The 14,252-nt window shown below is 59.0% G+C and overlaps 2 protein-coding genes across 4 annotated transcripts; one reads left to right on the forward strand and one right to left on the reverse strand.

Annotated features, from left to right (window-relative positions):
* Positions 1-2: 2 nt before the first annotated feature.
* Positions 3-6,043, reverse strand: LOC125685581 (zinc finger protein 628-like). Its single transcript, XM_048928722.1, is given in 3 exon segments — positions 3-1,002; positions 1,004-4,787; positions 5,940-6,043. Coding segments are annotated over 2 exon segments (3,936 nt in total). The 5' UTR covers positions 4,778-4,787; positions 5,940-6,043; the 3' UTR covers positions 3-840.
* Positions 6,044-6,114: 71 nt separating this feature from the next.
* On the forward strand, positions 6,115-12,928 carry LIG1 (DNA ligase 1). 3 transcript variants are annotated; one of them, XM_048928723.1, is made up of 24 exons: positions 6,116-6,252; positions 6,384-6,538; positions 6,630-6,671; positions 6,795-6,870; positions 7,214-7,428; positions 7,508-7,594; positions 8,311-8,367; positions 8,870-9,042; positions 9,120-9,286; positions 9,358-9,434; positions 9,524-9,615; positions 9,689-9,788; positions 10,263-10,348; positions 10,427-10,542; positions 10,618-10,713; positions 10,815-10,925; positions 11,005-11,076; positions 11,142-11,286; positions 11,356-11,438; positions 11,522-11,674; positions 11,806-11,859; positions 11,947-12,090; positions 12,162-12,250; positions 12,324-12,928. In XM_048928723.1, the coding sequence occupies exons 2-24, from the start codon at positions 6,522-6,524 to the stop codon at positions 12,814-12,816; spliced, it is 2,745 nt and encodes a 914-aa protein (XP_048784680.1). In that variant the 5' UTR covers positions 6,116-6,252; positions 6,384-6,521; the 3' UTR covers positions 12,817-12,928. The 3 variants fall into 3 exon arrangements, with proteins under 3 accessions (XP_048784681.1, XP_048784680.1, XP_048784682.1); XM_048928725.1 differs by having other exon boundaries at positions 6,120-6,252; positions 12,162-12,254; positions 12,324-12,526; XM_048928724.1 differs by lacking the exon at positions 10,815-10,925 and having other exon boundaries at positions 6,115-6,252.
* The last annotated feature ends 1,324 nt before the right edge of the window (positions 12,929-14,252 follow it).

A 14,252-nucleotide genomic window follows, 5' to 3' on the forward strand; every position in this document is an offset into this window, starting at 1 on the left:
AGGAGGAAGTGCGCGCCGGGACGCTCCGTTTATTAATCCGGCTCGGGCGGAAACCGTGCTACATCTGTTCCGCCCCCCCGGCTCCCGCACCCCGTTGCTCACCGGCCCGCAGTGCTGCTCGCCCCCACGCTGTTGTGGCCATGACGCGACTAAGGGGGTGGCCTATAAGTGGCAGTGGAGTCCTGTAGGGTGCTGTGGTGGCCATGAGGTGGTTATGGGATGGGTGTGGTGGCCATGAGGTGCTGTGGTGGTCACAAGGTGGCCAAGAGGTGGATATGGCGTGGCTATGAGGTGCTAGAAGATTGGTGTGACAGCCACTGGGTGGCCGTGGGGTGCTGCAGTAGCCATAAGGTGGCTATGGGATGGGAGTGGTGGCCATGAGACGGACAATAAATCGTCTCTGGTGGGCTGTAGGGTAGCAGGGGTGGCCATAAAATGTCCAGGAGGTGGCTGTGGATTCCAGTAGGGGGTGGTCATAAATAGCTATGGGGTGTCTGTGGTGGCCATGAGATGGTAATGTGGTGCTGTGGGATGTTTGTGGTGGCCAACAGTTGGCTCTGGAGTCTTGTAGAGTGTCTGCAGTGGCCATAAGGTGCCCAGCAGGTGCTGTGGGATGTCTATAGCGATCATACAGCATCCAACAGATGGCCATTGTGGGATGGCTGCAGTGGCCATAAGGTGGCCAAGAAGCAGCTGTGGGATGGACAGGAGATGCTAGGAGATGGCTGCAATGGCTACAAGGTGGCCGGTAGGGGGCCGTGAGATGTTATGGGGTGGCTGCAATGGCCCTAAGGTGTCTGTAGGATCCTTAGAGGAGAGCATGGGGTAGCTATAGAGGTTCTAGCAGCTGTGGGGGCCACGTGGAGGCCTCTGGATGGCCCTGGGGCAGCCACTGTGTCGCTGAAGAGGCCATGTGGTCACTGTGGGGGCCATAGGGTGGCCATGGGAGCCGGTGGCATGGCTGTGGGGTCTGTGTTCCTCCTCAGAAGGTATGCACAAGCTGTGCCCCTGGCAGCACCTGCACCCCCTGCACAACTGGCAGGTGGGGGGTCGGGGAGCCAGGGAGCAGCTGCACCACAGCAGGACCCTCACTAACTCCCCCCTGCCGAGGCTCCCCACGGAGGACCAGGACTTTTGGGGGTGCTGGGGTGGGCACTGGGGACTGCTCACTGGAGCCCTGCAGCACCAGGACACTGCGAAGCCCTTCAGATGTCTGCAGCACACCCAGCCCTATGGCCGGTTCTGGCCCTCCCTGCACCAGCAGCACCTCTGGGCCCGCTGGAAGCGACACCCCAGAGGGTAGCGGGGCTGACTGGGCTCCCGATGGGGGCTGTAAGTGGACTGGGGGCACCTCCAGGGTCTGGAGCTGGATGTTGGGCACCTCGGTGGTCTGGAGATGGATGTTGGGCACCTCCACAGCTTGAAGCTGGACACTGGTCACCTCAGTGGTCTGGAGATGGACATCGGGCACCTCCACAGTCTCAAGATGAACATCAGGTACCTCCATGGTCTCAAGGTGGACGCTGGGCACCTCGGTGGCTTGGAGATGGACGTTGGCCATATCAGTAGCTTGGAGGTGGATGCTGGGCACCTCTGAGGTCTCCAGATGGACACTGGCCACCTCTGTGGCTTGGAGATGGACACTGGCCACATCAGTGGCTTGGAGATTGATGTTGGGCACTTCGGTGGACTCAACATGGAGATTGGTCACCTCTGTGCCTTGGAGATGAGTGTTGGCCACATCGTTGGCTGGGAGATGAACACTGGCCATTTCAGTGGCTTGGAGCTGGATGTTGGCCATCTCAGTGGCTTGGAGATGGACGCTGGGCACCTCTGTGGTCTCAAGATGGACACTGGGCACCTCCATGGTTTCAAGATGGACATCGGGTACATCCGTGGTCTCAAGACGGACATTTGTTACGTCCGTGTTTTGGAGCTGGATGTTGGGCACCTCAGTGGCCTGCAGCTGAACACTGGTCACCTCTGTGGTCTGGAGCTGCACGTTGGGCACCTCAGTGGCCTGCAGTTGGATGCTGGTCACTTCTGATGGTTGTGGCAAGGTTTGCAGCTGAACGTTTGTCACTTCAGTGGCTTGCAGCTCAACATTGGGGACATCTGTGGACTGTGACAGGGCTTGCAGCTGGATGTTTGTGACCTCCAAGGGATGCGGCAAGGCTTGGAGCTGGACATTGGTCACCTCACCAGCTTGCAGCTGGATGTTGGCGACCTCAGAGGGTTGTGACAGAGCTTGGAGATGGACATTTGTCACCTCGGCAGCCTGCAGCTCAATGTTGGAGACATCCGAGGGCTGTGGAAGAGCTTGCATCTGGACATTTGCTACCTCAGTAGCTTGCATCTGGATGTTGGTGACATCTGTGGGTTGTGGCAGGGCTTGCAGCTGGACATTCGTCACTTCAGTGGCTTGGAGCTGGATGTTGGTGACATCTGTGGGTTGTGGCAGGGCTTGCAGCTGGACATTCGTCACCTCAGTGGCTTGGAGCTGGATGTTGGTGACATCTGTGGGTTGTGGCAGGGCTTGCAGCTGGACATTTGTCACATCAGTAGCTTGGAGCGGAATGCTGGTGACATCTGTGGGTTGTGGCAGCGCCTGCAACTGGACATTTGTCACCTCATTGGCCTGCAGCCTCACAGCCGCCCCCCGCACAGCTGCCTGTCCCTGCGGGATGCCTGCTGGGTGCAGGGGCTGCTCAGGGAGGCCCTGCAGAACGAGGATACCAGTCCCCGTCCCCTGTGGGACAGCCGTGACTGCCTGTAGCCGCAATGTGGGCAGCGTGGTCCCCGTGCTGGGCACAAGCAGAAGGCTCTGCCCAGGGGTCGGGGTCTCCCCTTGGTGTTTGGGGGGAGGCTGGGAAGCTGTGGGGAGCAGGATGAGCTTCTGTGGGGCCGGTGGAGGGCTGGGGATGAGCTGGAGGCCCTGTGGCGTCTGCAGCAGCAGGAAGGTGTGGGCATCAGGAGCCGTCACCTCCAGACTGAGGGCAGCCTGCAGGACGGGGCCGTCACGCTGCGGTGCCGGGACAGGGCGAGGGGACCCTTTGGGGCCAGCTGCGTGGGTGCGGAGATGCCGCTGGAGGTAGGAGGCCATGACGAAGGCTTTGGGGCAGAGGGGACACTGGTGGGGCCGGGCACTGGAGTGGGTGCGTTGGTGGAGCTGGAGGTTGGAGGAATGGGTGAAGGTTTTGCCGCAGTGGGAACAGGCATAGGGCCGCTCGCCCGTGTGGGTGCGCTGGTGTTGGCGGAGGTTGGAGGTCTGGGTGAAGGCCTTGCCGCAGATGGGGCAGGCGTGAGGCCGCTCGCCTGTGTGCAGCTGCCGGTGGCGGCGGAGGCAGGAGGTGTTCTTGAAGGCCTTGGGGCAGTCAGGACAGGCGTAGGGCCGCTCACCAGTGTGCAGCCGCAGGTGGTACTGGTAGTGCGAGGACCACTTGAAGGTGAGGCCGCACTCGGCACACTTGAAGGCACGCAGCCCCGTGTGCACCCGCTGGTGGATGGCGAGCAGTGAAGAGCGCTTGAAGGCCTTGGGGCACTCGGAGCACTTGTAGGGCCGTTCGCCTGTGTGGTCCCGCATGTGGTAACGCAACCCCGAGGAGCCCTTGAAGGCTTTGCCACACTCGGTGCATTGGTAGGGACGCTCCGACGGTACGGAGGTCGGGGTTGGGGTCGCTGGAGGGGGATGCGGTGTTTCCGCCGAGTGACCCCGCTGGTGGCCCAGCAACCCAGCCAGCTGCCCAAAGCTCCTGTGGCACTGCGAGCACTTGTAGGGCCGTTCAGCACCGTGGCTGTGCCGGTGCCGTGCCAACCCTGAGCTGTTCTTGAAGGTCTTGCCACAGGTGGGGCAGCGATGGGTGGCCGTTGTGGTGACGTCCCCTGGTGTTGCTGGCTGTGGGTGGCTGCGTTGGTGGCCAAGCAACTGCTCCTGGCTGGGGAAAGCCAGGTGGCACTCAGCACATTTCCACAGCATCTCCACCGCCTCCAGAAGCAGTGGTGGTGGGGACAGCTGGGACGGGGACAACGGGGATGGCAACAACGGGGATGCGGCATGGCTCTGCAGATGCTTCTGCAAGCAGGCATCTGAGACAAAGGCTTTGGGGCAAGTCGGGCACTTGTGGGACCGGGTGCTGGAGTGGGTTCGCTGATGGAGGAGGAGGTTGGAAGAATGAGTGAAGGTCTTGGAGCAATGGGAACAGGCGTAGGGCCGCTCTCCTGTGTGGGTGCGCTGGTGTTGGCGGAGGTTGGTGGATTGGGTGAAGGCCTTGCCGCAGGCAGAGCAGACGTAGGGCCGCTCGCCTGTGTGGATGTGGCGGTGGCGGCGGAGGCTGGAGGAGTTCTTGAAGGCTTTGGGGCAGGAGGTGCACTTGTAGGGCCGCTCACCCGTATGCTGCCGCAGGTGGTACTGGTAGTGCGAGGACCACTTGAAGGCCAGACCACACAGTGCGCACTTGAAGGCGCGCAGCCCCGTGTGCACGCTCTGGTGGATCTGCAGCAGCGACGAGCGCTTGAAGGCTTTGGGACACTCGGAGCATTTGTAGGGCCGTTCACCTGTGTGGCTGCGCTGGTGGTAGAGCAGTGCTGAGGAGCCCTTGAAGGCTTTGGGGCACTCGGAGCACTTGTAGGGCCGTTCACCTGTGTGGGTGCGCTGGTGGTGGACGAGGCGTGAGGACCATCTGAAGGCTTTGCCACACTCCAAGCACTCGTAAGGGTGTTCCCCGGTGCTTGGCGCTGCTCGGCCCGCAGCCAGCTCCAGCTGCTGAGCACCCACCATAGCTGCTGCCCTGCAGGGACACAGGGTGTGATGGGGACACGCGCATACATGAGACAAGGGCTGACCCCAGGGACACGACCCAGGAGAGAACCCCAGGTTAATGGGGATGCAGACAAGGACTGGTCCTGATAGAAGGACAGAGCCCAGCAGATGGGGACAAGATGCAGGGAAGGATGCAGGAGGATGGGCACAAGACCCAGGAGAGGGGGACTGACCAAGAGAGGGAGGTCCATAGGGTGGGGGAACCCAGGGGAGGACCCCAAAATAAAGGGGCTGGTGACAAAATACAAGGAAAGACTCTCCAGGAGGACAGGGATGGGATCAAGGCCTGGCCCAAATAGAAAGATGGAAGCCAAGGGATGTGGACAGGAGGCACAACTGTACACAGGAAGGAACCCAGGGGACAGAGTGGAGTGAGCACAACCAAGAGCCTGGTAGGAGACAGAGAATGAAGGCCAGGAGAGGGGGACTGGACAGAGGAGATGGGAACAAGATGCAGGAAAGGACCCCAAGGTAATAGGGTTGGGGACAAGGCCAGTCCTGATAGAAGGATGGAGCCCAGGCGATGGGGACAGGGTCTATTTGAGCAACAAGGCCTGCCTCTGGGATATGGGAACAAGGTCACGGATAAGGGACTGCAGACAGAGCCCCAAAGTAATGGAAATGGAGACAGAGCACGGCCACGAGGACCAACACGTGGAGGCTGGGGATGGGGACAAGACCTGTCCCAGACACCGGGAGGATGGGAACGGAACAAGGCCTGACCTCAACAGAAGGACTGAACCCAGGGGGCAGGGACAGGGCCCAGCTGGGCTACAAGGATTGACCCTGAGGAACGGGGAGAAGGTCAGAGCCTGGGGCGGTTCACAACGGATGGGGACGGACCCACGGAAGGAGCCCGGGGGAGGAGGTCAGGGCCCGGGCCTGAATGATGGACGGAGCGCAGAGGACGGGGCCGTGGCCCAGGGGGCGCGACCAGCGGTGTGGGTGTGGCCAAAGGGGGCGTGGCCTAAAGGGGGCGTAACCACCGCTCCGCGCAGACCCCGGCCCTCCCCACTCACGCACCGCCGCGCGCCCTTTAACGCCCCGCCCCCTCCGGCGCAGGCTCCGCCGCCGCGGCCCAGCCCGACCCGGCCCCCCCCCTCCCCGCTCCGCCGCTCACCTGGGCGGGGAGGGCCCGCGCCTCCACGGCCCGGCCCGGTCCGGCCCGGCCCCTCCCGCACGGGCCCGACCCCGCTCCGGCCCTCCCGGCGGCCCCGACGCCCGCGCCCGCCCCCGGCGGCGGCGCGCACGGCAACGGCCGCGCCGAGCGCACGGCTCCGGCCCCGCCCCCTCCGCGCAACGCCATTGGGCGCGGCCGCCGCGCGGAGCCGCCTGGGAAATAGAGTCCGGCCCGCCGCCATCTTGGAGACTGAAGGGAAGGTGACGCCATCGCGCAGTGACGTCATCACGCCGCGACGCTGGCGCCATGACAGGTATGAGTGGAGCTGGGCGCGCATATGTAGGCGTGTATGCATGTATGCGGATGTGCGTGGCTGTATGTGTGCGTAGTTGTGTGTGTGTGTGCAGCTGTTAATGCAGGTGTGTGTGTGTGTGTGTATTTTAGGACTCCACCGCGCAGGCGCGGGTCTCAGCCGAACTACACCTCCCATCACCCCCCGCGGCTCGTACCACTCCCAGCTTCCGGCCGCCGGCAGTGACGTCACCCACTCGGATTTTTCCCCGCGAAAACGGCGGCGGAGCGATGCAGCGGCGGATCACGTGAGCAGCGCGGCACCGGGACCCCCCTACCCCCACATGTCCCCCCATAGTGACGCCCCTCTTCTCTTTCTTCTCCCCTCCCTCCCCACAGGTCTTTCTTCGCCCCTCCCAGGGCTGCAGATGGCGCCGTCCCGTGAGTGGGGCGGGGATGAGCTGGGGGGGATTGGGAAGGGTTTTTTACTTGGGGGGGGGGATCAGGGGTGCTTCCCCGCCCCCCTCGTCGCATACCCCCGCCCTGAGCTTCCTCTCCTCGCAGAGCACATGCGCAGAAGTTGGAGCTGAGCCCCCCCGAAGAGACCCCCCAGGAACGTCAGGACCCCGATGGGAGCACGGTGAGAGCCCCCAGTGCCTGCCCGGTTCCTCCCAGTGCCTATCAGTCCAGCCCCAGTCCTGCTCTGTCACACCAGTATCTCCCAGTCCTACCCCAGTATCTCCCAGTGTCCCCCTCGCTCCTTCCCAGTCCTTCAGTCCCATCCCTTTGTCTCCCTCTCGTGTCCCATTGCTTTCCCAGTGCTTTTGTGGTCCTGCTCTGTCACCCAGTATCTCGCAGTGTCTCTACGGTGCCCCCCAGTCCTGCATCAGCCTCATTCTTGTGCCTGCCAGTCCTGTGCTGGTGATCCCTGTCTCCTCCCAGCCTTATCACTGTCCCTCTTAATGCTCCATATTTGCCCACAGGATCCCACATCCCCTGGCAACAGCTCTGCCCCTGTACCCCCCATGTCCCCTCGTGCCCCCTGCTGTCCTCCATCCCCACAGCAGCCAGGGGACAGGGATGGAGACAGTGATAGGGATAGGGACAGTGCCCCCCCTGCATCCAAGCGCTGCCGTCAGTCACCCAGCAACCAGGACAAGGAACCTCCCCGTCCCCACAAAGCTCCATCCTCCAACAGGTGGGTGACAGTGTTGGTGGGATGACACAGGGGTCCCTGGTGGTGCCACCACTGTGTCCTCCCATTGTTGTCCCTGCAGCTGTATACCAGTGGAGCCATCCCAGTATGACCCCAGCAGGAGTGGGTACCACCCAGTGCAGGATGCGTGCTGGGGGCATGGACACAGGTGGGGGCTTTGGGGAGGAACCTCAAGTGGGAATGGTGGAGGATGTGGGGTGGGTCATGGGGGGGGGGTTTGTCACAGGTCAGGATGTGGGGTGATGAGAGATGTGGGATCATTGGGGATTATGAGGGACACTGGGGTGCAACATAGGGTTGTTCGTAATAGGGTGGGACCTAGGGTAGGAAATGAGGTTACTGGGGAATGTGGGGTGGTTCGAGGCGGGGAGATGGAAGATGTGGGGTCATTGTGGGTGCTGGGAGCCTGGGGAGGATCATGGGGGATGTTGGGGTCACAGGGTGTGATGTGTGATGATGGGGAACATTGGGTTGTGGAAGGTCATTCGGATGGGACTTAGGTTGATGGGATGACGGGGAACTTTGGGATGGGATATGGGGTCAGGGGGCTTTGGTGGGGGGACATCGAGGTGGGACATGGAGTCATGTGGAGTAATGAGGGACTTATGTGACATTGGGGGTGATAGGGTCACAGGGTGGGACGTGCAGTGATGGGGGATATTGGGTCATGGGAGACATCAGGATGTGACGTGGGGGACGTTGGAGTAGGGTGTGGGCTTTTGGTGGGGTGATAGGGGACATTGGGGTGATTCATGGTTGGGAATGATGAAGGACATAGTGGGGACATTGGGATCATGATGAGTGATGGGGGGACAGGGTGTGGGGGTTGGGGTGGATCTAGAGGTCACAACCCCTCCCCTTCAGTGTCCCCTACCTGGCGGTGGCTCGCACCTTTGAGCGCATCGAGGAGGCCTCATCCCGGTAAGACCCCCCTTTTTTTTTTTAATCTGGGAAGGCACAGCCCCATCTTTCCCCAAACCTCAACATTGACCCCCATACCCAAAAGGCCAATGATTTTGGGTCTGTGGGATGATCTCATCTCCTCCTTCTATCCCAAACCCTGATAATTTTGGGTTGAGACAATGACCCCACCTCCCCCCTACCCCAAACCCAAATAATCTACACTACCCCAAACCCCAGTGATTTTGGGTTGGGTTGGGTTGAGAATGACCTCATCTGCACCTAATCCTAACATTGACTCCTCACCCCAGTGTTTTTAGATGGGGAGGATGACCCCATTTCACCTTCACTCCAAAACCCAATAAGTTTAGGCTGGGGGGCATGACACCTTCTCCACTCCTACCACAAACTACAAAGGTCTTGGGATTTACGGAGACAGCTTCGTTTCCCCTCCATCCCCAACCCTTACCCCAAACCCCAATGATTTGAGTTTTGGTGTCCCTGCCCTCAATCCCCCCTCTAGGCTGAAGATCATTGAAATCCTCACCAACTTCCTGCGCTCTGTGGTGGCCCTGTCCCCCTCCGAGCTGCTCCCCTGCCTTCTTTTGTGCCTCAACCGTCCCGGAGCCGCCTCTGAGGGGCTGGAGCTGGGCATCGGCGAGACCCTGCTGACCCGTGCCCTCGCTCAGGCCACTGGTAGGACCCAGGGGTGGGGATGCCCAATGGCATTGACAATGGCATAGGTGCTGATGATGGCACTGACATCCCCACAGGCCGCCAGCTGGCTCAGATTCGCAGTGAAGCACAGGACAAAGGGGATTTGGGGTTGGTGGCCGAAAGCAGCCGCTGCACCCAACGCACGGTGGTGCCACCAGCCCCGCTGAGCGCCAGCGGTGTCCTTGGCAAGCTGCGGGAGATGGCCGCCATGTCAGGCAATGCAGTGAGTTTGGGGACCGCGCGGGTGGCACTTGTCACCTTCCTTTTGTGCCGACGTTGCTGTGTTTTTTGCAGTCTGCTAGCAAGAAGATTGACATCATCAAGGGGCTGTTTGTTGCCTGCCGGCACTCGGAGGCACGATACCTCGTCCGGTGAGGACAAGAAGGGGCCATTGGAGTGCTGTGGGATCACCTGATAGTGACGTAGTGACACTGGTGTCCCTTGGTGTCCCCTAATGCAGGTCGCTCAGTGGGAAGCTACGCATTGGGCTGGCCGAGCAGTCGGTGCTCACTGCGCTGGCACACGCCGTTGCTCTCACCCCACCAGGGCAAGGTGAGAGCCATGAGGATGCTGGGGGCGGTGTGGGGATATGGGGTGGTGACGCTGGGGCTGTGTCGTGTGGCAGAGTGGCCGCTGGCTGTGGTGGATGCTGGGCAGAGCATGGCACCTGATGCACGCAGAACTTGGTTGGAGGAGCAGAGCCGCATCCTCAAGCAGACTTTCTGGTGAGGCCTGTGCCCTGTGGATTCCTGTAGGTCCCCCTTGGGTCCCCTGGGTCCTCTTTGTTTATTTGGGGTACCTGCTCTTTGGATAGGCTGTTCTCCTGAGATTCCCATCCTCTTGTGTCACCTGGAGTCTCCTTTGATTCTTTTGGGGTCCCTGTTCCTTCTCCTGGAGTCTCTTTTTGTCCCCCAACATCCTCCTTTTGCTCATCTCAGTTGCCTTTATATCCCCCTTTCTCTGCATGCTTCTCCTTGATCCTTGTTTCTTAAGTGTCTCTGCGCTCTTGGTGTCCACATTGGTACCTTTTAGTTTTATGGAGTACCTGCTCCTTGTGGGTGGTGCTGGGTGATGTTACCAACTCACTGAACTCCCTGGGTCTAATAACCACCCCATGAGCTCATTAGAGCCAGGTCATCTCCTATCTTGGCAACATGTTAACAGAGGGGGGTGCTAGGTCTGTCCCCTTGTCCCTGCAGTGAACTGCCAGACTATGCTGCCATTGTCCCAGTGCTGCTGGAGCACGGCCTGGAGCAGCTCCCCAAGCACTGCGGCATCACTCCAGGTACCATGAGGCCAGAGGTGGGTGGTCCCAGCCCCATCCTGTTCCCATCATCCTCAATATGTCCCCTTTTGTCCCCAGGTGTTCCCTTGAAGCCCATGCTGGCCCAACCTGCTCGCTGTGTCAGTGAGCTGCTGAAGCGCTTTGAGGAGGCTGCATTCACCTGCGAGTACAAATATGATGGAGAACGAACCCAGGTAGAGTTTTAGGGGAGTCACAGGGTACCCTTTCACCCTTTGTCACCCTCCTGTCACCTCTGTGTCCACCCCTAGATCCATGTCCTGGATAGTGGGGCCGTCTTCATCTACAGCCGCAACCAGGAGAACACAACAGCCAAATACCCTGACCTCGTTGAGCGCATCCCCAAGGCAAGCTGGGGTCTCCAGGGGCAGTGTGAGGGTACCAAGGAAAACATGGGGGACTTGGGGGCAGTGGTGATGCAGTGCTGAGCTCTGGGATTGCCTCAAAGGTGCTGAAGCCCGGTGTGCGCTCATGCATCCTGGATGCAGAAGCAGTGGCTTGGGACAAGGTCACCAAGCAGCTGCAGCCCTTCCAGGTGCTGATGACGAGGAAGAGGAAGGTGAGAGCAGGCTTGGGGACATGAGGGGCAGCAGCTGGACAGTGCAGTGACACCCTCTTTGTGTTCCATGCCTCTGCAGGATGTGGATGCTGCTGCCATTAAGGTGCAAGTGTGTGTCTATGCCTTTGATCTGCTATACCTCAATGGGGAGGTAAGTGCATGTCCCCAGGGGGGTGATGCCTCATCCCCAAGGGGGTGACACTGTTCTCCCCACAGCCTCTGGTGCGGGAGCCCTTGGCCACGCGACGTCGGTTGTTGCGACAGTCATTCGAGGAAGTGGAGGGCGAATTCCTCTTTGCCACCTCGATGGACACCCACAGTGCTGATGAGGTCTCTGATTTCCTGGACAAAGCCATCAAGGGTGAGTAATGCCACCAAGGGAATGCTAGCCCTACATCCCCTTCCTTGAGTGACCACAGGTTGTCCTCAGCTTCTTGTGAGGGCCTCATGGTGAAGACACTGGAGGTGGAGGCCACCTACGAGATTGCTAAGCGGTCCCACAAGTGGCTGAAGGTGAGCACTGGGGCCTATGTGTTGTCTCTCTGTCCTCCTGTGGCTTTCCCCATGTTTCCAATCCCCTGCCTATCTCTCTGCAGCTGAAGAAGGACTACCTCGATGGCCTCGGGGACACGCTGGACCTCGTTGTCATAGGTGCCTACCTGGGCAAGGGCAAGCGTGCAGGCATCTATGGGGGCTTCCTCCTGGCCTGCTATGATGAGGAGAGTGAAGAGTACCAAAGCATCTGCAAGGTGACCACAAGGGCCACCTGTGGGCTTGGAGATACCATTGGTGACCATTGCAAAGCTTGGGGACATTGGTGGGGGGACATTGGGCTTGGGGACACTGCTGGGGGCTGTCCCTAACCATTGTTCCTCTACAGATAGGCACTGGTTTCACTGAGGAGAACTTGGAGAAACACTACAACTTCCTCAAGGTGAAGTGCTGGAGCTGCAGCACCACAGAGAGCAACTTGGGCCGTTTGGTGACAATTTGGGCCATTTGGTGATGTTGTCTCCTCCAGGAACACGTCTTGACTCAACCGCGTCCCTATTACCGCTGGGACAACGCAGTGGCCCCTGACCGTTGGCTGGCGGCCGTGCAGGTCTGGGAGGTGAAATGTGGGGACCTGTCCATTTCCCCTGTCTACAGGGCAGCTGTGGGGCTGGTGAGTGTGACAGCGGGACGTGGGAAGGGACATGTGTCCTTGATGGCACTTTGACTCTGTGTTTTGTTAAGGTGGATGAGGACAAGGGCATCTCGCTGCGCTTCCCGCGGTTCCTGCGTGTGCGCGGGGACAAGAAACCCGAAGAGGCCACCAGCAGCACGCAGGTGACAGGTCGGGGGCAGGGATGGGACACGAAGGAGGGAGGGATCTCACATCTACTGTTTCCTCTGCAGGTGGCTGAGCTCTACAAGAAGCAGCAGCAGATCCAGAACCAGCAGCAGGCAGAGAAAGGGGACGAGGAGTTTTATTGACATCACCCTACAGGGACAGGGGCAATGCTGCCCGGGGACTTGTCCTACATCAGACATCCCCATGTGTTCCCCTGTGGCCTGGGGACCTCAGGACATTGCTATCCTCCATCCCTTCAGTCCCCTCACCCCACATCTGTTTTCCCCGTATAGCCTGTTGTCCCCAGGCCATTATTGCCACCTTCCAACCCTTGTCTACCCCTGCCTTGTATCCAGGGTCCCCATGCGTCCCCCTGTGGCATGGAGACTTCAGGATGTAATAACCCTCCATCCATTGTATTTCCCCACCCCATATCCAGTGTCACTTCTGCCCCATCCCTGGAGCTCCCCATGTGTCCACTCCCCAATAAACCATCTGCCCATTGCTCCAGCTTCTTTAGACCTGGAATGGAGCTGTGGTCATGCAATGGGACTCTAGCAGGGTATGGGAACACTGGGAGTTTGGGGAGGGTTTGGGTGAGATCATAACTGTGCCTGCCCCATATATCTGAGCTAGGACTGTGCTCCTGCATGGGCTGCACTGCAGGACTGACCACCTCTATGGAATGATGGAGGGCACCACGCACCTCTGGGACTCTTCACCTTAACAGACTGCTCTGTAGGGCTGTGCAACCCTATGGGGGTGATGGATGACATTATGTACCTCCTTGGGCTGTTGGGATGCCAAGTAGGGGCTGGCCTGAGGAAGCAGAGGGAGAACTGGAGGAAGTGGGAGGAGAGCAAGAAATATCTCTTTTTGAGGAAGCAGTGTGGTTTCTCTTTTGCCTGAGCTGCACAGCAGCAGGTCCCACACAACATTTTGTTTTCAACATTTGTTGATTTATGCCTTGGTCCGGATGTGCTGGTTTCTTTGGGTTTTTGTTTTTTTTTTCTTTTTTAGAGCACGTTTCAACCTCTCACTTCTCTTCTGGCATCTGATTTCTGAGAAAGGGGTGGGGAATAGGAGTAAGTAATGCGACCACAAAAAAGTGACAAAATTGATAACAGTGACATCTCACAAACAGAGGGAGGTAATGGCTCCCTCCTAATGCAAGAGGCAGAGAGGAAATGGTGCTAGCACAGAGCCTGGCCCTAACTGCCCCTACCACTGCCCTAGCCACTCTGACCCTAACCCTAGGATTAACTCTGCTCTAACCCTTAGCCCTAACTCCTAGCCCTAACCTCTGTCCCTTCCTCTAACCCATCCTTACCCTAACCCTAATTTTCACTTCCACCTTCCCCTGGAGCTGCTCTCCACCAACATTTATGCTGACCTAAGACATCCCAAGCAGAGCCAGGACACCAGAACAGAGAAGGACACAGCGACACCATGGTGTCAATGTGTCTTGCCATGCTGCTGGCTGTCAGAGTTTTTCTCCATGCACTGAGCCTTTCTGAAAGAATATATGCAACTTGTGAGGGTTAGAATATATTTATTGTTTATCATATGTAATCATGAGTTAGTTTGCAAGCTGTAGAACACTGTTGGCCCTGCAGCAAAGCCATGAGGTGGTGATTCCATTTCCCATGGGATCCATCATCACCATCCACTTCCTTCCAAAACCACTGGAGAAGCCTTGCTGCATCCTTGCTGAATAGGGGATCCTTTTGGCAGCAGTGGTGCCCACCTTCCCTCACATGACTTTGTTGTAGGGTGGTGGATCTATTTCTTCAACCTGGACTTTCAGGATGGCTTTCTCATTGTTGGACATCTTGGCTTGGACACGAATGTTCCCCTTGGAGACCTCCAGGGTTTCATGTTCTGACTCAACCGTGGCTCGCTGGAAGAGCGAGGAGCCACAGTATGGTTTACTCTTCATCATTTTGCAGAAGACATCACTGAGGACTCCCAGGTGGTTCTCCTCTGTGAAGATC

The sequence above is a fragment of the Lagopus muta genome, chromosome 28, assembly GCF_023343835.1.
Source record: "Lagopus muta isolate bLagMut1 chromosome 28, bLagMut1 primary, whole genome shotgun sequence".
NCBI lineage: Eukaryota > Metazoa > Chordata > Aves > Galliformes > Phasianidae > Lagopus > Lagopus muta.

Bases quoted from the DNA above. Each gene is read 5' to 3' on its own strand.
- LIG1 (XM_048928723.1), top strand. The intron at 8,368-8,869 runs GTAAGACCCCCC...TCCCCCCTCTAG, and splicing joins ATCGAGGAGGCCTCATCCCG to GCTGAAGATCATTGAAATCC. The intron at 10,543-10,617 runs GTAGAGTTTTAG...GTCCACCCCTAG, and splicing joins ATGATGGAGAACGAACCCAG to ATCCATGTCCTGGATAGTGG.